At 40.3% G+C, this 23,951-nt stretch overlaps 1 protein-coding gene across 6 annotated transcripts; it reads right to left on the bottom strand.

The window, feature by feature from the left end:
* Positions 1-277: 277 nt before the first annotated feature.
* On the bottom strand, positions 278-23,605 carry thoc2 (THO complex 2). Of its 6 annotated transcripts, none has more exons than XM_041050918.1 (39): positions 23,486-23,605; positions 21,072-21,127; positions 20,460-20,554; positions 19,965-20,016; positions 19,725-19,795; positions 19,444-19,565; positions 19,176-19,309; positions 18,446-18,606; positions 18,066-18,158; positions 17,614-17,769; positions 17,224-17,396; positions 16,850-17,045; positions 16,723-16,761; positions 16,433-16,563; positions 15,359-15,460; positions 14,526-14,610; positions 13,738-13,831; positions 13,524-13,604; positions 13,299-13,395; positions 12,697-12,814; positions 12,393-12,572; positions 12,054-12,218; positions 11,624-11,899; positions 11,145-11,286; positions 10,583-10,740; positions 9,955-10,083; positions 9,716-9,847; positions 9,409-9,593; positions 8,482-8,657; positions 8,047-8,149; positions 7,426-7,811; positions 7,082-7,140; positions 5,488-5,523; positions 3,285-3,416; positions 3,002-3,068; positions 2,694-2,884; positions 2,414-2,490; positions 1,252-1,298; positions 278-1,164 (listed from the first exon to the last, which is right to left on the bottom strand). In XM_041050918.1, the coding sequence occupies exons 1-38, from the start codon at positions 23,548-23,550 to the stop codon at positions 1,271-1,273; spliced, it is 4,743 nt and encodes a 1,580-aa protein (XP_040906852.1). In that variant the 5' UTR covers positions 23,551-23,605; the 3' UTR covers positions 278-1,164; positions 1,252-1,270. The 6 variants fall into 6 exon arrangements, with proteins under 6 accessions (XP_040906852.1, XP_040906853.1, XP_040906856.1 ...); XM_041050919.1 differs by having other exon boundaries at positions 278-1,161; positions 23,486-23,587; XM_041050922.1 differs by having other exon boundaries at positions 2,739-2,884; positions 23,486-23,587.
* Positions 23,606-23,951: the final 346 nt, after the last annotated feature.

Genomic DNA, 23,951 nt, shown 5'->3' with positions numbered 1-23,951 from the left:
CTGTGTCATTTTAGAGCATGTGACATCTGGGAGTTAATAAAAAAAAGAAATCTGTTGTACGATGAAGAACAGATCCCATTTTGACTCGTAAACACAGAGATGGATTTAGAATTTAACGCCCATTAATGACAAGAGGGTACAAAATAAATGGTCAATCGTTTAATTGAATTATGGACATAATAAAAAGTTTAAGTGTCAAAACTGTCTTGCATCAAAATCAGTTTCCTGTTTGCAAAGAGGGAAAGAAAGTAAGGGAAGAGACAATATCAAAGTGACACACTAGGAAAACTATTATTTATTGGTTTTTGTTTTTTTAAAAAAAAGCTTACACTCATTGAGTACAGCAGATAAAATCTCCAAAAGTCATTTCAAACAGTTGCATTTGGAGTACAGAGCGTTGTTTTTTTTTTTTGTCTGATTTTTTTTTCTTTACAATTCTACATTTGAAGGTTGAACTGGCTTTTTTTTTTTTTTTTTTTTTATAAATTATGTAAAAACCTGATTAACACAAAATCACAAAAGGACTGTAAGGGACATCAAAAAAAAAAAAAAAAAAAAAAGAAATAACATGATGTGAATTTCATGTTACCCTCTTCATATTGTACACAATATACAAACTGGTCCTTTGTGGAATTTTCCTCACTTGTGCCTACCGTCTTACTCGGATTAAAAGGTGGAGATAAATAAATAAAAGTATCTCTCAAAAGGATATGAGGTAAGTGAGTATGGAAAGCATGTTAACTCCAATAAGACAAGCAAAAAAGCAAAGCCTGACAACGTACAAAAAAAAAATACAAATTTTCAAGCATAAGATTATTGAATCCATGACCAGATGCTACCAAGAGATCATTTCATACAGTAACCACTTTTCTAATTAGAATAATAACAACATTGTGAATAGAGCAGCACATTGTGCCCATACTGAATAATAAAAAAATAAACCAAAAAAGAAAAAGAAAAAAAATATTGCAGCTGATTTACTCTATACTGAAATGGGAAAAAATAACGAGGTGATCTGTAAGTTGAAACAACTACAGCTAACAACACTTGGGCGGGGAGTTTACAGAAAAACAACACAGGCAGAAATGAGAGTACGAGTTAACAACAGAGTACAGATGGAGTTGCAGATGACTTGCAGATAAAAGCACAGCTTCTCCAGTTCTGCTGCAGATCAGACAGAGAAAGTACATGAAACACTGACCACAAGCTGTTTGTATCGAGCTGTTTACAAAGAATCTGAATGCGTCTTACCTTCACTTATTAGTGCACATTATCTGTGTTTGTCAGAGGATTTATGAGTGCGACTGTTAAGGGAAATGGTGAATTAATCAAAAGACTGAAATGTTGACAAGTGCTGAATTATCGAGTGTTTGCCAAAAAAACATGTTCTGGCATAGCACAGAGACAAGCTTTCTAAGCAGCGAGGCTGCTTCTTTTTCACAGTCTAAAACTGTTTTATCATATGAACCAAATCAGGTCTGGGCATTGTCCGGAGATGACACGTCAGACAGGTTGTCACCTACAGGAAATACTCTGTTTAATTTGTGTGAGGGGTGACGCCTGGGTAGAGCATGCAAGACGCAGAACGTGAAACAAAAAAGTACGCTGCGATGACCCCTCTTCTTCACCCCCGGATTTTTTGTATTCTTCCGGTTTTGTGCCAGTCACGTGATAGAAATCAACACAGCCACTCGCTCGCTGTGAATTCTCCAGGCATTTATCTGCTCTATTCACACATCGGCTCAATCGGACTTCGTAGTAGGGAGCTGTCAGGGTAAAGTCTGTTAAATATCCGGTGACAAAGACATTAGTAATAGTTACGAAGGGTGCCAGTGTGTATTTAACTGGCTGCTATGAAGTGAGTGAGTTACAGTAACACTGGAACACAGCGGCTCTCTGAAACATCCCACTGAAGTTATGAGATCCAAGTTAAAAAGCACATAATCAGTTTAGTTTGGCAACACTGTGTCAGAGGGGGAGCTTGGTTACTGAAGACAGAAATGAGCCAATGAGTGCAATGCTAAAATTAGACAAGTCAAATGGTTAAAGGTGGAGGATTAGCATAGCCAATTATGTTTACAGGCAAGTCCTGTTGGCTGGATTCTCAGTGTTACAAATATTGCATTTGAGAGCGTTTAGTGACATACAACAAACGAAAATGGAAGAAATTCACTCGTAATGGAAAACAAATTTAGCACTGTGAGTGCCTGTGCTGAACACTGGTACATAAGATTTAACATCATTTCAGAAAAAGCTAACTCAACCTTGAACAAAGCAGGTAAAATCCAGCTGATTTGTCTGTGTGTTCATTGTTGCAAAAAGCAGCAGCGACGTAAAAAGACTCTAAAAACTATGATTTGAATTAGAATAGAATTAGAATAACTATGATTTAGGTGTCTATATTTAAGGATATTGCTTTTTCTCTTCCTTTCCTCCGCTGCTGTCCCTCTTTTCTTTCTTCTCTGACTTCTCTTTATCGTGTCTGGACTCCTGTAGCACATCAACACAAAAAGAAGTACAAATTGAAACATAGCAGCAGTAATGGAAATAAGAATATACGAGAACATTTAACATTAGTATAACGTCCGAATCTATAAGTGCATCAATGAAAAACATGTCCTTAAACTGAAAAAGTCAAAGCTCTTTAGCTGAGGGACGAGAAGACTAAAAGGTCGTGTACTCTACAAACAGACCAGGGGAGTGTGTGACACTGGTGGAGGGCGACAAGCTGAGTTGACCTTTTTGCCTCCAGAGGACGTTCGCTCAGGTTTCACGGACTCAGCCTTCTCCTTGCTGGAGGATTTGGATCTTTTGCTCTTCTCTTTTTCAGCTGAAAGCGGAGAGTCACAGGAAGGACTCGTGCTCTTGCTGTTTTTGGAGGAATCTGGGAAGAGAAGATTCTGTTATGTATTTATCTAAAAAAAAAAAAAACACACTGTACTTTGTTAAGCTGGACTTCCTGGGATACGGGATACATCAGATTTGTTAAGAACAAACTTACTGGTTCCATTTTCATCCTTTCTACGTTTGGATTCTTGGCTTGTCTCACGGTCATTGACAGCATGGTCCTAAAAAAGTTACCATGACAAACAGTTTGTTAACGGAGGTAACAATACATCCTGGCCGTACGGATTTCAGCTTCATCATTCATCCAATTACTATGAAACGACTAACTTAAGAACAAGAGGTATATAGAGGAATGGGGCGGCTTTATATAAATTCACAACGATGACCTTTCCAAAAAACCCATTTCATAAAGTGGGGTAGTCTTTTTAAATACTGACTCGTTTCCTGTCTTTGCGATCCTTTTCTTCCTTCTTCTCTTTGGATCGACCTTGTACGTTCTCTGAATCTTTCTTCTCCATCTCCCTCTCTCTGCTCTTGGACCGGGTTACTGAATTGTAGTTGACGTGGTGCTGCAAAGACATTTATATATGAACAGAACAAGACAAGCAAAAACATTTTAATATTGTCAGGGGTGCTTTTATATTGAGTGTTAATGACCCAGCATACTTAAGGTTTTTGTGTTACAAGGAAATAACCCACATTAGTACCAAATAAAGGGTGCAGAAGACAAACAACTGACAGATTTCTTGGTAGCCGAGGTTCATCTGACTGATAATTATATTTATGCCTCTGTATCTATTACTGAGATTTAAAAAACTTGGAGACAGAAGTTGGGAAAATGGAAATGAATATGATTACACTACCACTGATCATCAGTCAGGGAGTTTTATAAACAGTACTGCTCACGCTGACTCTGGTCAGTTTGCTGATCACATGACGGGTGAGTTCTACATATTTTTAAGTCACAGGAAGCACTGCTCTTTAATAAAAGCCTGACTCAGCAGAATAAAGTGCCCAATTCTAAAAAGCTTTTAAAACATATCCCAACAGATACCAGATAACAATTATCACCACAACTTGCTTTAACAAAATTCCACTGGTCCTGTTGGTCTCAGAGAATTAATGTTAGCTCCCGGTCAACAGGACTCAACAATGAAATAAGTGACGAATCACTTCAGAAACTATGACTTATGGCTCAAGTTGAAGATGTGGAAATATGCTTTAAGAGAGTTGTCTAATCTGTTATCTGTATGTCAATACAGCGGGCAACACTTTAGTTTGTTATAGTTACTGTATTATAAACCATTAATTAAATATTTGTATACTGCTTGTAAATGCTAAATAGGGGAACTAAATAAAGTGTTACCATACAGGGTATACATACTTCTAAGTGTAACAACTGATGTGTAACAATAAATACGGCCCTAAGCATGAACCTATTTTTTATAGGTTTAGGTGTTTTTCATAGTAACTAAGAACATTCAGTCAAACACATTAGACATTTTAGTCATGAGATAAAGTCGTACCCTGACAGTTTTCAAAGTATAAAACTCAGTAGGACGTCACATTTTATGGTCTTATAACACTGAGTCACAGAGATGGTAACAATGACACTGATCAACAGAAAGAAGTGTACAGATGTGCAGTGATGATACAAACATATCCACAAGGGTTAATGCCTCTACTGAATATTAGCTAAAAGGGGGAAGACCACCAATGAAATCAGGTCAGTTGGTTGAAATTCATTTTAGTTTTTCTGTTCATCAGTGTCATAAAACCCAATAACATTCACCGTGATTCAATGTTGTGACAAAAAAAAAAAAAAAAAAAAATCCTGAAGAGACCCACAACTGTTTGGTGTTTATGTTACACCTTTGTGTAATTTTCAAATTCAATTTGGGTCCAAGTTAACGGTGATCATTTTTGTTGTTAACAATGCATTTATGTCATAAAGTGACTAACCACTGTCATGCTCTTATGGAATAAGACAATGGGGCTGTGAAGTGTTTTCAGGTGATTGATACTATTTAAAAAACTGGCCACTTACATTGAAAACCTTAAAGCTGCACTATTTAATATTCTTTATATTAACAAAAGATCTAATTACTATGTGTTATGTGAACGAAGTCACTTGTAGTCATGACCCCACAGACAATCATCCTTCGACTGCGGTCCTCTTTTGACTTATTGCTTTTGTTCTTATATCCCACAGCTCCATCACGTTTCCAGCCACAAGAGGCACCCGTTTTCTTGTCTGACTAGAAAACTGGTGGAAAGCAAAACAGACACTCCAAGTGAATACAAGGGTCGCTCAATGTCTGCTGGACGTGTCAACGGGCAACTGTTTCCCGTACGAACTTCAGAAATGTGGCAATGTGTCAATATGTAATGTTTTCAGCTTATTCTGCTGCCTCCAAGTGGCCAAAGATAATGCAGCTTTAAGGATTACCATCAAGTTTCACGATGGTGACATATGAATGAATCCACTATTACTTTCCTTATTAAAAAGTGTGTGAATACAAAAGATAGATGGAGACAAAATGAGTTATTTCACGTCAGCAGCTGTACATATTTTTGGCACTTGGACAAGGAAAATAAGAGAATCTGAGAGAAGGTAGGAGTAGCAGAGTCAGTTCAAACCTTGGATGCGGGCTCCTTGGGTTCGTTGCTATTGTCCTGTAGGGATGAATGGAGATGACAGATGAGCTGGGAGGGGGTGGGGGTTGGGAGGAAGTTGTCAGACAGCAGTAGAGAGTTGGAAGAAGGGTTGGGGGGGGGGGGTGGGGAGTCGGGGCTGGCCGGACCAACAGCAAACTTCTCCCTTGACCTCTGACCTTCAAGGACTAAGGCTTTGACAAGGTTATTACATGGAGGAGAGTTCATAGGCTCAACATCTGGAATGTCAATACTTAAAATAGAAATACCCTGAGCATATATGAAGTAACTGCTAGTCTTATTACTACAGACATGTCTGCAATTTCAGGCAGCATATGATAAAAGTTATACAGTGCAGCTGGTATTCAATACATCTAAAGTGCAAGTGCTGTATATAATGGATATGTGCCTGCCTGTGTGTGTGTGTGTAAGACAAATCACTTAGTTCTTAATGTGCTTGACTGCATCCCTACATAGGTAACTGTTGCTGTCACTTACAGTTCAGGAATGGATAAGACACATGGAGCCTATTTCTCTGGCGGAAGGGTAAAATAAAGACCTATCACAAGCTTCCAGTGGTTTGGGCAATGCTCCAGACGACTCAGGCTTCGCCCACTGTTTCCCTCTCTCTCTCTCTTTGTAGGGGCAGGCTTATTTTCCTCTGCATTTTTGGCTGATTCAAAACTGTGACATTCATTTTCTCCGTTGATCTCAGTTGCTGGTGGCTCCGATTTTCCACTGAATGCTTGCCAGGAGGTAGTACGACTGATGCTGATGGTTGGCGGTAGCGGGGGCAGCGTTGCAGGGGCCAGCAGGACTGACTGGACACACATCGTGTGACGTGAAGGCTGCATGCAGGCCGTTTTAACAAACGGAGATAGAGGAGGGGCCGATGACTCAGTTGTGCAGAGAGGCGCTTCTACGGCAAAGTGCTTTGCTGGACGCCATCCGAACTCCATGCTGGATCCGGGCACGTTGACGGGAAAACAAAATACATCACTTCAACCAGGAAATCTTCTCAGCTCGCAAAAAAAACGGGTAAAAAAAAATCTTGGGTACCATTTCAAGTGGTAAATCACTGCTCTTGATGTTTAAAAACAAAACAAAAACAAAAAAAAAAAAAAAAAAAAAAAAAATCAACTTTGCCATTGAAAAGGGCGAAAGCTCTTGATTTGGCAAGCCACTTCCATTTTACTTCAGGTGAGTATTATTCTCAAAAAAGCAAAAAATCCACAAGGAATATAGAAATGCTTAAAAATTTTCTTTCTTCCCAAGGCACACTGACTGCTTTCATTAATAGGAAAATAGATAAATATTTCAATATGAAAATACTCAATATACACAATATTCTCTTGGCTAAGTCCTTGAGGAATTTTATTCCCAATTCTGGAAAATATTATGCTGATGTCCATGGAATGCTTTCCAAATCCCATGGATTTGGTTGGGATTTCCAGATGCCATGCCTGCATGTACGGCAACTCTCCTTGGTGATCTTCAGGGCTGCTGGAATGTGCAACGGCAGGGAACGCTCCGGCAGATAGAGAAGAAACGGGCACAGCCTTCCTCAAGCCATACTAACCTTAACAGACGAGGAGTGGGACGGAGAAGAGTGACTGTCGAGCTTTCGTCTTTTGTGATCTGTGAAAACAAGGAGAGTGGAAGCTGTGTTAGTTGGAGCAGCACACTCAACCAGTTTCCTTCCATCCACCAATTCATGACTGACAGACATGTTGCAGGGGGTGGGAATATTCCTCCTTTCTATAAGCATTTTCTTTACTTGATTAAATGTGTGGAAACCTAATTAGATTCACATGAGTCCAAGATGTTTACAGACACAGAATATGGACTGACAGAGCAGTCAGAATGTTTCTATATATTTTATGAGCTGTACTGAGAACACAGCTGCATGACACACAACCTTACCCCTCTCAGATTCAGCGGACTCTGATCTGGGAACTGGTGACTTGAGGGACCCGGCCACAGCGCTCCTGTCACCCTTCTCCTTGTTCTTGGACTCCTTGATGGTGTCGCGCTCCCTGGACGGTTCCATGGGCTCCCCGTTGCCAGCTTTGGCCTTGTCATCTTTGCTGCTCTTCTCCTCAGCCTTCACTTTCTCCCTGTCTGCCTTGGGGGTCTTCTCCTTACCCTCACGTACTGCCCGCTCCTCCTTTCCCGTTCTCTCGTCTCTCTGCTTCTCCCGACGGTTCTCCGCCTTAAGCTCAGGAGTGTTGCCCGGTGTCTTTTCCTTTTTCTCTTTTTTCTCTTTCCCACTCTTCTCTTTGTCGTCCCGTTCTTTAACTGCTTTGGTGCTGCAAAGGGTCAAATATTTCCTTTTAAAAATGTATTTATTCAAAAAAGATTTCATACAAGATTCTCAATACTAATACAGCATTATATTCCTTCTGAGCTGTTGTATTACAAGCCTTACAGGCAATACCAACTAGAGGCATAGAGGCATAGTTGGACATAATATCACCGCTAATGGTTTAATGTTTTTTTGTTTTGTTTTGTTTTAGCGTCACAGTAGTTCTTGATATAACCTACCTATTGAGAGCACCGTTCCCGTTGCTGGTGGTGACTTTGGCCGCTGCACTGTTGGCTTTGTTCACTGGCTTTGTGGTCCCCTGAGATTTATCCTTTCCCCGATCTGCATTTAAAAAAATAAACAAACAAACAAGAGAAAGGTTTTATTAATACTAGACATGCATGTTTGGGTTTGAAGCACCTGAAACACCAACTGCAACATATACTGCATTTGACGCTGCAAACTGAAAAGTTGTACGCAGCGATCCCAGTGTTAAAGTTTTATGGCATTCAACCATTATTTACATTTTTGTTGTGATCATTCTCTGGCCAAACGGGTGACAATAATATCAATATCAGCTGCAGTGGTGATGGAACACATGAAAACCAGGTCTAAGCCAACTCAGGTACAATGCCATGCCTGGTCGCTCTGTGTAGAGCTGTGATTCTACTCACCTCCATCCTCCGATGTCCCCTCCTCTGTCTTGTTTGTGCTGGTGGCAGGTTTGCCTGTGCTGCCGGGGCCGTTCTGTTGACTGGCAGGGGTGGCACTGCGCGCTGGCTGCTCCTTGTGGTGAAACTCATTCTCAGGGACCATGTGCACCTTCTGGCTTTTCAACCGACCTGAATAACTGTAAGACGCATAAAGGGTTTGCACAAGGCAGAAACAAAAACCTCAAAAGAACTTTGAGTGTCACACAGTGTAAAAACACAAAAACACAACTTTAAGAGAGAAGAAAACTCAAATAGCTGAGCTTTATCAGCACGGCACAACCCTGCAAATACAAACCCCTGTATACGCAGCTATAAATGAACACAAATGGACATTGATCACCAAGAGTGAGTGTCCATGGTTAAGTACAGACTTCACTAAGAAAAGAATTTGTCCCTGAAGGTTTTCAGAAATCCAGGTTGTGTGCTATTTAGCAGATGTAAAACAAGAGCAACTGGACTTGTAATGTCACTTTAAAGACTCAATATTTCACTAGGAATCCCAGGTTCTACCGATTTACAGTGGCTAGACAAGATTATCCTTTTAACTTTCGCTTGAGTAACACGCAAAGGCTGAATTACAAAAAAAAACAACTCCCATGTCGACACTAGAGCTAAAAGTAGAATGCACTGACCATGTTGAAAATTGCTAAAATCTTCAACAGCCTGTCTAACCATCCCTTTTTAAAACCAACCCTCAAATATCTTGGTTTCAATAACCACACCCTGATGCCTGAACACATTAAACTAATACATCTATAAATTCATCAAATCAGATAACGCACACTATTGCTTTTTCATCTCCCATGTCTCCGTGTTATTATCACACTTCACAAAATATGTTAACTGTATGCTCCACAGAGAGCTGAACAGCACACAACGCTGTGTTACCCCATTGCTAAGGCATAGAGGTCTGGCCTCTTGTCCTTCTCCTCGAGGCAGATCTTGTGGACACGGCACTCCAGCGCTTGGCCCAGGTTCAGGACCTTGGGGTAGCAGGGCAGGATCTTGGTAAGCACGATGAGAATATTCCTGATGTGGGTGTAGTCTCCCGTCTCCAGGCAGTGAACTGAAGCCTGGATGCAGAAGAGACAGAGGACGTGAGTGTAGATAATACACACCTTTCACAGGGCTTCGACTGCCATTATCTAGACAGACCTTTACAAGAGAACATCAATGATAAAGAAGGGCAGCTCACTTTAGTCAGCATGTAGTGCCATTTGTGCACCACATGCCGGAAGTTCTCATAATCTAGCTGATCTGCTTTGTTCCCTCCATCGAAGCCCGTGGCTCTGAAGATGGTCAGGAAGCCGGGGTAATTGACGCACTCCTATGGCCACACAATACAGAAAGCGCACATTAAACCTCAGCTCATCTTACATCACAAACTGCTACAAATACATTTTGCATGTGTAAACAACAGGCAGAACTGGATACCTTCTCGTAGATTGCACGGTCGCTGTGCCAACGGGTCACCGTCTCCAGCATGCAGCAGAGGAAGCGTCCGTAGCGATGAGACTCATTCTCCGTACAGCTGGCCACAGTGTAAATGATAGCGGAGAACACCTGCGGAGTGACACAAAGTTGTGTGTTTGCTTAAACAACAAAGTGCAATGTTCCACATGGAAAACGCTACACGGTCTGCATGATTTTTGGCAATATCTCAGAGCTGCACTTAATTATGGTCTCTTCAACTGATTTTTTTTTTTTTTTTTTTTTTTACAAAAGTAGTTTTAACAGACCAGCAGTTATTAAGTGTTCCTTTCAAACTTGATGGTGATGGCTCTTTTCAAAATTGATGGTGCACTTCAGGGGTCCTTGAACCACTCAAGTGCACCATCAATTTACTTTTCTTCTTCTGTTAGTTTAATATTTGTACTACTTCTGTTCTGCAGATTGGGCCAAATCAGAGCCTATATTATCCCTCTGCATTAATCACATTATTAGTTTGTTCCTTTTCTGTTTTATATTCTTTGTCTTTGTAGCTTTAAGAAGACAGCTGTAAAAAAAAAAATCATCACCATAACTGTATAAGTTTGAGTTTGTGTGTATACAAGTGTCTTACCCTGTCATAGCACAGGAGGGTGCAGAAGTTAGGTGTCTTCTGCTGGTGGACCAGCTCAACAAATCGAGCACAGTACACAGCATCGATGGAAGAGAAGATGCAGCGCGGGAACAGACAGAGCTGCAGGAACTTTGTGATGGTCTCGTTCTTTGTGGATTCTGTCAGTAAGCATTTAAAGTTGTATTAGTAAGAGCGACAGACGGGGCAATGGACATTACAATTACCTCCATTATTGATGCTGTGATCGTGGCAATGACTTGATCAGCTTTGTCTGGTTGACCCCCTCAACTACGTTAACAGTCTTTTTGTGCCCAGACCGCTGTCTAAAAAGTTTAAACTACATTTATTTTCAATTGCACACTGACTTCTGTCATGATCACTAAGCATTTATTCAAGCAGGTGCTAAATGTTAATCCAGGAGAAACTAAACTTTTGCTTTTAAAGATTAATCACCCTTAAATGGATGCACTTTTTTTCCCTCTCACAGAAGTCACAGCATTGTGAAAGACTGTAGACTAAGATGCGTCAATTCTGTCACTACCACTATCATCAGAATACTTACTGGCTAACAACCAGTTGTCCTTTTCCAGTTTGAGGCGGTGCAGAACCCTTTGGACGTGCTCCAGCTGCTTCTTCTCCTCCTCCTGCAGTTTTTCCTGCAGGGCAGTACAGCGTTCCTTCTCCTTCTTTTTCTTATTCAAGGGCTAGATTGGAAGGAAATCACAGTGATGTTAACACCACACAGACACACACACAACACTAGTAGCATGCTATAATAGTAATACTCTTTTGCATTATCTCTTGTACAATCACTGAGCCTTGCACTCCTTTGGCATTAGCTTAGTTTTTTGTGATCTAAATCTAAAGCGACTCTAATGCTGCTATGCAAATGCTGCAAGTGTGTATATATACATATATATACATACATATATATATATATATATACATATACACACATATATATATATATATATATGGGAATGGTTACGAGTGGAATGCACATGGGGGATATGTGGCAACAGCTGTGGACCAACTACTCACTATCTCCGGGTTCTCCTCGATGGCCTTGATCTGGGCCTTGAGCTTGTTGACCTCACGTTCATAAGCAGCATGAGGCACAGCCAGGTCATACATGGTGAGGGACCAGAAGGTGGCGTAGAACTGAGGGCGGAGGTCATCCCACACCCTGGCAGGATGGAGAGACACCACAGCCTCATGCACCGGTGTCATCACCTGTTCACAGGCTGCCACATACTTGTGTACCTTCTGCTGCTGCCGGTTGCCTTTCTCTGCTTTCTTCAGCTCATCGTACTTAGACTGTGAGGAGGGAGGACATAGTTAGGGTTCTGTACATTTTCTCCTATTCCAATTTTATCATCAACACAACATTGTGTTGATGATAAATACTAGAATCTCTCAATGACAGAATGTGACATGATGCGCTCAGAATCTGAAAGAGCAGTAGACTCACCAAAATCTGATGAGCGTACATTGGCCGAGACAGGAAGAAGGCAGCATCATGTGGAGTGTGGAACTGGTTACAAAGGATGTCGATAGAGGGAACCCGCTTGATGTAGTCCTCTGTGCTGAGGTTGGAGGCCAGAAAGCCACCGAACTGCACCAACGTGTCATGACACTGCAGGAGGACAAAGACTGATCTCAGCAACAACAACAAAAAATATTAACTAGGATAATTGAGTTTTAGATTAATTGTGCTACACAGTGAGAAATGTGTGGGCATATTTATTGTCTGCTTTACTGCTAAAAACAAGGAATCGATTGGATTCATATATTTAGAGAAGGTGTATACCTGGTCATACAGATGGCCCACAAGTTTAAGATGTTTTTCTCCACCTTCTAAGAAAACCACACCATTTCGTTGCTGGGCCATGAGTAGACACAGTGGCAGGGCCAGTTCGTGGTCCAGCAGCGCATCCTTCAGACGCTGTGAGGACTTCTTAGTGTTCCTGATCTGGCCAAAGTAGCCGCCCTGTGAACAAAGTCAAATCCACAATGACATGGAGGTGAGCTCAGATACAGCACAGGTCCAAGAAATCATAAAGATCTTGCTCACAAGACCGAGAGGAATGATAGCTGTACTTGAATCTATATACCTCAGCTTTGAGCTGCTCCCCTCCAGTCATGGCCTCTAACTGCTCTGAGGTCATCTCATCTGTGATCTCAATGCCAGCCATTTTCTGCACCACCTCTTTCAGGATCAGCAGGTCAAAACTGCAGAGAGGCGAGAGACATATAAACCAAAATGGTTATCGACACGTTAAACAACGATGCATAACAACTGAACAATGGCACGCACTGGGGCATTAAAACAATCGTGTGCTCTACCCAAAACAGACACATGAAAATATGTGTGGCTTCTGAAGAGTTTAACATATACTTAGAATAATTTTGTGACATTTTATTATCAGTATGTTTATATGTCCTAGAGTTACAGCCATGTCATTTAGCGGTGTTCTTCCTTTCTTTTTTTTTCCTCTTTTAAAATGGTGGATGACTCAAGTCTTATTAAACACCGAAAACTGAATACATTTTATGGAAAAGGCTTTTATTTTGAACATGTCGGACAGTGATGACTTACTTTTCAAAATCCTGTAATCAGTAATATTCAAGGCAGTGTGAATGATGTGACTACTTGTCCAAACACAACTGTCACATTTATGTACTAAGACCATCTCCTCCTATTGGAGCTACATACCTCTTCCCTGCTTTCAGCTGATTGGTGACGTACTGAAGAAGGCCAGCCAACTCAATTGGGTATTTCCTGAACACGGATCCACACAGACTTGCCAAACCTTGGTTGACAAGAGGAACAGGTGTATGTTAAATACTCATCAAAACAAAGGGTTTTCCTCCTTTTGCATGCAAATGGCTGATGTGATTGTTGCACAGTAACAGGCCAGTTAACTGTGAAGCCACATACTCTGAAGCCATGAGGAGATGGTGGTGTCATCATGCTTCATCTTCTCCTTCTCAGGATTGGCTAGAGCCTCGATGATGCAATCTGAAGACAGAGTTAAGTGGAACTACCGGTACGCCAAAAACGGGAAAAAAGTCCCGTTTACATTTACAACCCACTGCCTTCATTAACACACATACACATACAGGCTGAATATAGAAGGAACAGTGCAGGATACAGGCCAAGACATCATAGTTGAGAGACGTGAGGTATTTCAAGGAGTCCACCACTGGAACGATGAGGTTGTCGTACCACTGGATCTGAGACAGCATCTGAGGTACAATAGAACAGATGAGGGGATAAAACATCACTAACTACAGAGGACATAAATTATACCTGACCTCATGTCACCCCCTTATCTCCCCTAAGTCGCTTAAAAAATGCTTAAGTCATCTTTGTAGTATATGTGTGAAGGGAGGCATGTTTCAAAATGCTGATGAAGTAGCAGGCAGAGATGTGTAAAAATGCAGACCAGGCTACATGACACATCCTCCCACTACTGCATGTGCAATGATGTTCATCCACACATCTTCCATTGTATAGAGGTAATACAAACACAGCACAGTGAGAAAAGAGAAAGAATGTTAAGATTAAAATGGTTTCAAATGCAAGACTGCATGGTGTATTATACTAAATTGTTCCAAGTGATTATTTTTGTCAGTGCAGCAGGAACACGGTTCCAATTTTGTGAGTTTTTACCAAGTGGATTTTTACTTAGATTCGTAAATGCATGATTTATAAGCAGAACACGAGGTGCAAGCAATTCCCAGAGCAGATGCATTTGCAAGGGCATGGGAGAGCCAGAAAAATATAATTGGTATACGGAGCGGGCAAGGTGCTACATTCTGTGGAACGTTTTTTTATTTTCTATTGCAAAAATCTGGAATTAATTTGCCTTTGTCGCTTGTTGACATCATTCAAAATGAGACTAAAGTAAAAAAATAAATTGCAGGAAAATACACTTACATAATCAAAGAGGATGGTGGGATTGCTATGGCTCAGCTTGCCAATCTGCCTTCCAGATTGTTTCACATTCTCTTTGGTCAACCGCCTGTGGAGGAGAAAAAAAAAAAAACAAGAGACAGGAAACAGCAGATTAAAAACACGAGGCGATGCAAAGAGTGCTGTAAGCAAAGACTGTCACTTCTGTAAGCTTCACAGCAATTGGAAAAAGCTCTTATGGTTGTCAGCTTAACATAACTTCTGTCTTCAACAGCAAAACAGTGTTAGAATAATGACTTAAGCATCAAGGTTTTTATGTCATACGTGAAGGGGAAACCCTATATAATCAGACGTTAACAGTCTTACATATTTTGTGGATTTTGTTCCTGTGAGAAGGGTGAGAGAGCAAACGAAGTCTTGGCTTCTGTGAAAGAAGCAGGACTTTGAAAAAAAAATGTCCTGGTAGTAGCGAACTTCTGATGATAAGGCGGTGTGTTCAAAGTTATATTCTTTGTCCAAACTGCTTCCAGTTTATATGAAGTTCTCCACTATCTGAACTGACTTGGTCCCAGTGATGGTAAGTTTTTGTGTGATAAAGGGAAAACATAGAGTAGCATGATTCCAAAATAAAAGACTGCAAGAAGGTGGAGAAACGTCCCAGAAATTCACTTGGTGACTGATAAAACTGCATGTCGACTTAACCCTTTCATCAAAGGTTTGTTTTATCTTGTAATAGTGTGCAAAAGCAAAAAGAGCGTGCACACACACACAATGCGCAGCACGCAAGAGACACCAAAGGTAGAGAAAAACAAATGACTGCGTGGTAACAGTACACTGGGTTTTGCAAAGTGACTTACTTCATAATGTATTTGGCCCTTTCAACAGTCTGCGCTTTGACTTTAACCAGCAGTGGATGGCTGGAGTATGTCTCATTCTTCCACTGTCCATATAACCGGTACCTGAGGGCGTATGGATGGAGAAAGCACAATTAAACAGAAGATTTAGCTTTGCAGCTCTCAAAACTTTGACAGGACTGCCACAGTAGGGCAACAAGAATGTACCATTTAACAGCTGTAAAAATCCTCACACATTCTCGCAGTAAGATTTAAGGACACAGTTTTTCCATAAACCAAACATGTCAACCTTTCAATTCAAAGCACTCCTTGAATTTTAAAAACAGCTGCCTCCAATCTAGCATTATGTTAAACTGTAAATACACAGTATGTGTGTCTATTTGCCAGATAACAGCAGGGTGAATTTCTACCTCATTTGCTTTTAGCCATCCTCTTAAATAAAAATGAAGTGCTCCTTAATGGTTGACTTACTCTTACATAATTAAGTAATTTGTTGCATGTCATATTTGCAAGAAGCAATGTCAAGGAATATTTAAAAAGCCCTTAAGATGCAACAACAAATTCCGCTTGAAGAGAAACCTAATGTACAATACAAGGACGCAGCAGAGCAGAAATGAACTATGCTACTTATCCATTTTCAGTTTATATCAAATCTCTTCTTTGACAGTGTCAGTACAATTTAGCGTAGAATACAGTGAAATTATCAGCAAAGTGCTACTATCTTCAGTAACTATGGAAGCTAAACTATTAGCTGTGACAAACTGACACGGACAGCCAAAAGAAAACAAAACCACTGGGAGCGTGGTGTGTCACTGCTCATCAGCAGCGTGCCAAAACATCCAAACAAAGGATCTAAAAATAAAATCCCTGTATTGCTCAAGAGCAGAAAAGATGGTTTGCTAAATAACACAGAAACACTTTACACAGCCAACCATGGTTTAAAGAACTGAGACTGTGTGTGCTACTTTTTCCACGCCAGGTAGTAAACACCATCCTGGAGCCCTGCCTGAGGGTTTACTATCCGACAGCTCAATTACAGAGTGCCACATGCAGTGAGTGAGAGTGTGTGTATCTCACCTGTGCTGGTAGGGAAAGAGTTTGAAGAGACCCCACAGTTCTTCAGACATGCAAGCATTACACTCCATCAGGGAGAGAGAAGGGAGTAGCACCTGGTCTGCAATACTCAGGAAACAACTCAGTAGTGTTTCCTGCAATGAACATACAATTAACATGAATAAGATCCTCACAAAAGCATTTACAGCAGAGGTAAACATGAAGGTCTACTAAAGGAAAACCACAGAGTATTTACTCCTTTAATCTACAGCACAGTCCTATGGTCACAAAATTGTTATTTTTTTTACACTTACCATTTTGTCTTTGACATCAGGTTTGCCATCACTTTGGTACTGGGAAGCAAAGGACACCAAAAATGAGCACAGTTTAAGATTTAAGTTGTAGTGCAGATGAAGGAATGTAGCGGTTACAGTTTCGTACCTCTTTCATGAAGGCCTTTCCCAGACGCACAATCTTGGCGAAGAGGATAGGGTCGTGGGAGAGGTGAGGGCCCAGGTAGCACAGCATACTGAATGTGTCCCTGCGTAGGTCTTCAAAGCTCTCGGCAGGCCGAGGGGCTCGCTTGTTCCTCAGTGGATGCATTGCACATCCCCTTGCCCCTTTTGGAACGCCGGCCCTGTGAAGAACAGATAAGTGTGTCAAAGCCAGCACTACCCCTCATCGTTTACTGGACTTGTATGCATAAAATGTTGGCATCGAAAGGAGGTCAAACTGTGGAATAAGAGGTACTTGTGCGTGCTTTCTGGTCTGACTACACATGGTGGGATGTAAGCGAAACATGGAAAAATCAGCACCTTCTGTAAAGAGGCTCTACAGTCAGGTGCACAAGCTGGCAGAGCGCCAGTGCAATGGCCTTGTGAGAAGTAGCATAGAAGGAAGGCATCTGGTCCATAATGCTCTGGGCGTGGTGCCAGTCTCCAATTCTAAGCAGTGCTTCCAACAAACCAAGCTTCTGGTTATCAGGTGGCTGTGGGCACAGAGAAGAGCAGCAGGTTCAATCACATTTGATAAATCAGTTACAAAAGAGCAGTTGCAAAAAGTGAGCTCAACATATGAGACAATTTGGACAGGAGTTACAAGTTCTATGTGAAACTTGGACTACAGGTGATTCACAACAGGCTTTAAAAAGCTTTATTTAAGCCATACTTAAACAATATCATAGCAATTTACTTCAGCTTTACTACCTTTTCGTTTTTCTCCTCCTCCTTCTCTTTCTCCTTTTCTTTGTCTTCGCTCTTCTCTGAGGGTAAAACCACCATGACCAGCTTGCGGGCGATCTGCTTGGCCTCTGAGATATCTTTTCTGTGTTCCTCTATGATAGTGGCATCTAGTGGCATAAGCTGGAACAACAGAGAGGCAACAAAAGAGCTGAGCCTTCAGTCTAGAACACACTGTACTACAGAAGATTCACATTTGATGTATATGCCATAAAATTATATTCTGTATTTAGTTTTATATTTAGTGTATATAATTGTAAGGATAAAGGATCCTGAAGATAGGACAGGATAACAAGAAACTAGGTTTGCAGACTTTATATTCGCAAATTCTGTCTGAGATGTGCGAAGAAGCTACATATAAAAATTAAATTTTAAAAAGAGTGACTTGTAGCTGGACCCCAGCTGTTCCTTTTCCTTACATGTACATAGAGATCTTCCAGCTCTATCAGGTTGTGGTGAAGCAGAGCAGCAGCAATGTGGTAAAGTGACCTGGGTGTTTCCTCATTGGGTTCCTAAAGAAAGACACGAGAGGCAAATAAATGAACAAATAAACTCAATGTCATGAAAATCACAAATTATTAACAAATGAATTATGATTCACGCTGTAATCTTGGAGTTACAGCCTGGGATTGTTTTCTGCCAAGCAAGATATCAGGCCATTGACTTGCTAAAAACAGAGGAAGCTCTTACAAACACAATATAAAACTATGAAGCATTTTAAAATCTACATGCTACCTATGGATCAGTTTATCCCATTGGACACATTGTAGCTTTCATTAACCAGACTTGATATCCTCACCTGGTAGAATTTGAATTTAAAGCCCAGGATGTGGCAAAGGGTGAGTGGCTCACACATGTAGGACTTGATGAGAGACAGGAAGAACTCATCTTGGTCAGATCGACTCTTGTACACCTCCAGGATTATGTCCAAAACACGATTAGGGTCTAAGTTGAAACATCCTGCAGGCAGAAGAAAAAGAAGGACTAAGTAGGCAACACAACACAACTGGGGAAAAAACAATGAGTTACTACAATGTACAAGGTGCGTCACAAAAAAAAATTAAATTAAAATAGTTAATTTGGGACCAGAATATACAATAAAAATACAGAATAAATTGAATACAATACAGATTATTCCAAAGCCTTGGTGCTACTGAGGCTAAATGGATGGAGCTACCAGTAGTCCTTGGTGTAAAGATCAAAGAGGCTGGCAGGTAGCATATGAAAACAGACTTTCTGCTTTATACAGGTACCTGGCCATGCAAATCCCTGTATCAACAGTGGCATAACACAGTGAATTCTTAATATAACAAGTGTCTGATGAAAGGAGGCCAAATCAAATGTGACGTGGGTTCTACCAGAAGTTCTGGTGAAATTCCAGGTAATACAACCCCCTTTGTGTGTCCATTATCATCAAAATCTGAAAAAACATGCCACAAGATTGAACATGTAGGATTTGCAAGGCTGCAGGTAGAGGCACAGTAGCCCCATGTTGGATGAAGTGACCCTGAAAAAGATTTGCTTGGTACCTATGAGGGATTTGATGCTCTCCAGGACAAGGTGGCTGGTGATGTTGCCTGACAAGTCTTGGCCAAGCTCTGTGATTAGCTTGGCATAGCCCTCATTCTCCTCCCTTAACAAGTTAAACTTCTGCTGCTTGTAACTGAGAAGAAAAAAAACATTAAACAAATATTTAATACACATTATGAAGCACAATGAGTGTACCAAGTAGACTAAAATGCATTTTTTATTTTTATGTATAATCTACATCTTTACTAAACTGGGCATTCTACTTACAATAGTTTAGTCTTGATTTTTACAATCTTCTGATTGAACTGATGGGCTTGTTTTATAAGTCCAAGAGATTCGAGGGTTTCTGGGTCCAGCCTCTCCTTCAGGATGACCTCAGGAACAAAAAACTGAAATAAAAAAAATTAAAGCTATGTCACTTTTGGAGGATAAAAACACCTTTTTTCCAACCTTTGTATTCACTTGTAGTCTGAAGTACATTAGGGGCCATTTTTGTTTTATCAGCTATAAAAAATAATTTTATGTTAACAAAGTCATATTGTTCTTACCAAACATGCTCCCACCAATTGTGTGTAATGATCACGTTTGTTTTTTTCTTCCAGTGCACCAGTCTCTAAATCTGTCGAAAATACAATTGAAAAAACATTATAAAGTAATAAGTATAAAAAAAAATACACCAAGTTTGCTAACTACTAAAAGCTATACAAATACTACATATTATATTTTAATTTTGTTTAATTCAGTACTTTAAATACCACAACTAAATGTTAAAAAAAGAAGACAATTACCTAATATACAGAACACATCTGCTAAAATTGATGGCATGTCATCTCGGAGTTCCTGAAAGCAAAATAAAACTGACAATGTTTAAGCTGGAAAAAAACAGTATGGGATTATTTGCTGGCACAGTGACACCTAAATCATGAAAATCTGTCCCCCAGCTAGTATCAGCCTTCTCTTTCAGTATTTGAAAACAAATAGATGCCATTTAGCGTCTCTGTCAAATAACATTCAGTCTGAGTAAACATTAAAATGTGCTTTGAGTGGATAATGGTTAGGTTACGTTTACAAAGAGTGCAAAGTCATGACATCATGAATATGAGCATAACTGTGCTGCCAAAATCACACAATAACAAAAAATACTGAGACCATTATGTGCCAGGGGAAAAAAAGCTACTGTATTTCACAGAACAAAGTGTAAGATATACAGCACAGACACTTCTATATGTTGAATTTAATATATATGAAATGTATGATGCGTAATTTAAAAAAAAAAATTGTACCATCATGTCCCCAAGGACGTTGGCAACAAGATCCAACTTCAGGTTCCCCTGTACAACCTGCCAGCAGAGCTCATATAAGGCGGCCTGTATATCTGCTGGGGAAAAGAGACAAGCACTATTACCAACAATTAAAGCCTTGAATATGAATGGGTAGATCTGTGTGAGCTCTGCACAACTGGATGCTGCTTCTCTTTGCAAGTCCTGTAACAAATCTAAAACGGAATTGATTTTCAAGATTTACAAGTGTTTATCCATGATCACTCTTATCTGACACAAACAAATGAATTTATATACTGTGAATGAATGTGAACTTCACATTCATTCACAGTATATAAATTCATTTGAACATTTGGGAACATTTATCTGTTAAATGGATTCTTTTTCTAATTCCAATTAGTTGACTCAGATAATTTTATATTATTACATCAACCTAAGTAACAAGTGACAACAAGGTTTTATCTAACTACATAATTTCAAAATATTTCCCTTTCTTACATAGCTCTTCGAATCAGACTACCACAGTTGCCGAGATGGATGCGTGTCTTTGATTAAATACATAAACAGACATACAAAGGTGAGTGTATAACACAACTGCTGTCATCTTCAACTTACCTCTAATCTCACTTCCATGATCTGTTTTCTCTGTAAGTTCTTTGCAGAGTTGTACACTATGAAGTAAAAAGACAAAATACTGGTCAGACTGCTTCAACGTAACAATTCCAACCCAGGGAAAACAATGCAAACAAAGTGGTTTCATAGGTAACAATGAAGTACACAGCCATAGTCTTCTTACATCTGAATTACTTATGCATTTAAGCACCATACCCTATTTACAATAGGATAAAACGAGAAATTATGGACATTCCAAAACTCCCATGAAACTTTCTCCAATCTGGATGTGCCCAAGATGACAGACCCCCAAACCTAACTAAGGGTTGTCCTCGCTTACAGCTCAACTGGCCTCAAAGAAGTAGTACTGAGAAAGGCAGACTGATCAGACACTTCATGTCACCTCATTGTTTTCCCTTAAACCTTTAAACTCAACACAACAACTACCTCTGCCATCGATTCAACATGCTCTATTCAACATGCTTAGTGGTTGTGATAAGGACCATGTGGTGTTAATGATGCAAGGTGTACTACTGTATATGCAGTGGTCAGTCAGAGATGCTCAATGGCGCCAAACTGACAGCTTGGTATGTCAGAGCCCTAAGGTCTGAAACAGTGTGGCTGATAATTACATTATGCTGACAGGCCATTTTCTCTACTTCAAGCAAAAAGATACAGCACTAAGTCAACTTTACAACCTGGCCTCCCTGACTGTGATTATTCCCACTCTTACTTGGAGCTCACAGAAGTGTCACTGCATCCATTAAGTTATGGGAAATCTGTAGGGCTTGCTGACAAGGGGCCTTAAAACTAGACTCCGATTGGAGGTTTTACCACTGCAATGTGCAGACAAGCACTGTAATAATGTATTTAGCCATTTTGTATGAAGGGAAACATTTTTTTTTAACTGAACATCAGCTATTTAGCTCCTTGACAGCTATGCAGCTTCATTTCAGCTGTGCACAGATCATACAAATATGAGATGCTTTACAGTCAGTGTGCAGGGAGCATCTGAAGATCTAAGAGACACTGCAAAGGGGATTTAAATGCATCACTGACATGCATGAGTTTTCCTCTTGAGAGCTTTGTTAGTTGCTACTTGCAACTATCTGGAGAATTTTCTTATCAAAGTGTTATCAGCTACAGTGACAAGCTTTGTGTATAGGACTATGAATGAAGTACTTTGAGACAGTACATATCACTGCAGGCCTTTTTTAAATAACGAGGCCTACAACCACTAATAGCAGCTAGCACTGTGGATGAGCCTATTGTGTCTCCACCTATACGTGATGGTGGCGTTCAACAAAATGAATGACAACCGTATTCAAGCAACGATTTATCATCTAAGAATGATAAAGCTAGCAGCACCATTCTGCCCTCAGTATTCATTTCCAGATGTTGTTAAAGTCAAGCTTTTATGCTGCCGCCGATATTAGTGGAATTCACATTGTGGTACTAAAGTTGATACTCGCTGTCCAGATTACACCAGTTAACACCGAATGCATAGTTTTGTTGCGAAGTAAAGCTAAAACCGCTGCGAAATTGTTATCTAACTGATGGGTCTCACAAATAACTAGCTTAAGTTAACGTTAGCTGCCATCATGTAGCTGGGCATTACGTTAGGACTACAATCTTCTTGTCTTGTCATGTTTTATATGTCAGACGGTAACGTTTATCGAATAAAATCATTAAATGACAACGTTATTTAATCGTGCTTCAATGCCGAGGCAATATAACGTCTAACAAGGCATTCGACACCACGGACAACCTAGCTAACGTTACAGCTAACTTTCTATAACGTTATGCCAAGATATGTCGTTTCCCTCCACTTGATTATAATTGCCGTTAACACAGTACAGCGCTGGCTAAGAAATGTTTTTTTTCCACCAACTGCGCATCAATTGTCTTTTGACAGTTAACCCTGGCTATTTACTTTCACTTTGGAACAAATTTTACTTCAATTTGGAAGCTAACTGGTACGAAAGCGGTGCTACACAAGAGTGAGATACAAGGATGCTAACTAGCTTAGCTTTGATAGCCGACGTGTTTACAAATTAAGGAAGGCTTTAGTGGGAGCGTTAGCTAGCCAGATTGCTAGCGTACAGCTAACGTTAACAAGTTAAATCTAAGTAGCGCATCCACTCCCTTAAACGGAGCATATCAACCGCATTCATTATAAAATGCCAACTACACGATTTGGGTTTTTTTTTTCAAACAGCGCCGTTAGTTAGGGTTAGCAGGCCATCTCAGCTGTTTTTCTAGCTTGCTAACGTTACCGCTTGTGTTAGCCCCAGCATACACTTGTCAGACTGGCCTTGGACTGCACTGCCAGCTACGAAAATTTTATTTACTATCACTCTGCAACGGCTAAACCACTACAACCCCCCAACACAGTGTCAACATTCATATCTACTCACAATTCGTGTTTTCCTGATTTTTCCCAGTTTTTGAACCATTCACCAGGGAGGATAAGTGTCGCCATCTTCCATACAAACAGCCCGGATGTCTAGCGCATCATGGCACACACAGGGTCAAATGTGGTGGTTAGCCGCTGGCGCTAGCTCACTGCTGCATGGTGGGACACCGAGAGCTCTCTCTGAGGGCTTTGTTAATAGGGAACGTTATGTTCTGAGCGGTGGTGCTGGCGCTCGTAAGAGGCCAGTTTGGTACTCTACTACTTTGAAATGGTAATTTTTTGTGTATTTCGCAAAATAAGGAGTTAAAGTACGTTAAACAACACAATTTCAAAGTACCACCTATTTTTTTGTATATTAAACTGTGAATTTGATAAGTTCACTGCACTTATGTCTCATCTGGAGAAACCAGTCTCGGTTTGCTTTTTAATGTGTTATAATACTACTTTGAATAATTTAAAGAGGAAAA

This window comes from Toxotes jaculatrix, chromosome 12 (assembly GCF_017976425.1).
Source record: "Toxotes jaculatrix isolate fToxJac2 chromosome 12, fToxJac2.pri, whole genome shotgun sequence".
Lineage (NCBI taxonomy): Eukaryota > Metazoa > Chordata > Actinopteri > Toxotidae > Toxotes > Toxotes jaculatrix.
The sequence above is the reverse complement of the archived record's forward strand: the minus strand, read 5'-3'. Positions and strand labels throughout refer to the sequence as shown.

Coding starts and splice junctions, on each gene's coding strand:
- thoc2 (XM_041050918.1), bottom strand. CDS start 23,550: ATGGCGACACTTATCCTCCCTGGTGAATGGTTCAAAAACTGGGAAAAA. Junction 12,219..12,392: donor TGGGCCATCTGTATGACCAG/GTATACACCTTC, acceptor GTCCTCCTGCAG/TGTCATGACACGTTGGTGCA. Junction 7,812..8,046: donor GGGAACGGTGCTCTCAATAG/GTAGGTTATATC, acceptor GACCCTTTGCAG/CACCAAAGCAGTTAAAGAAC.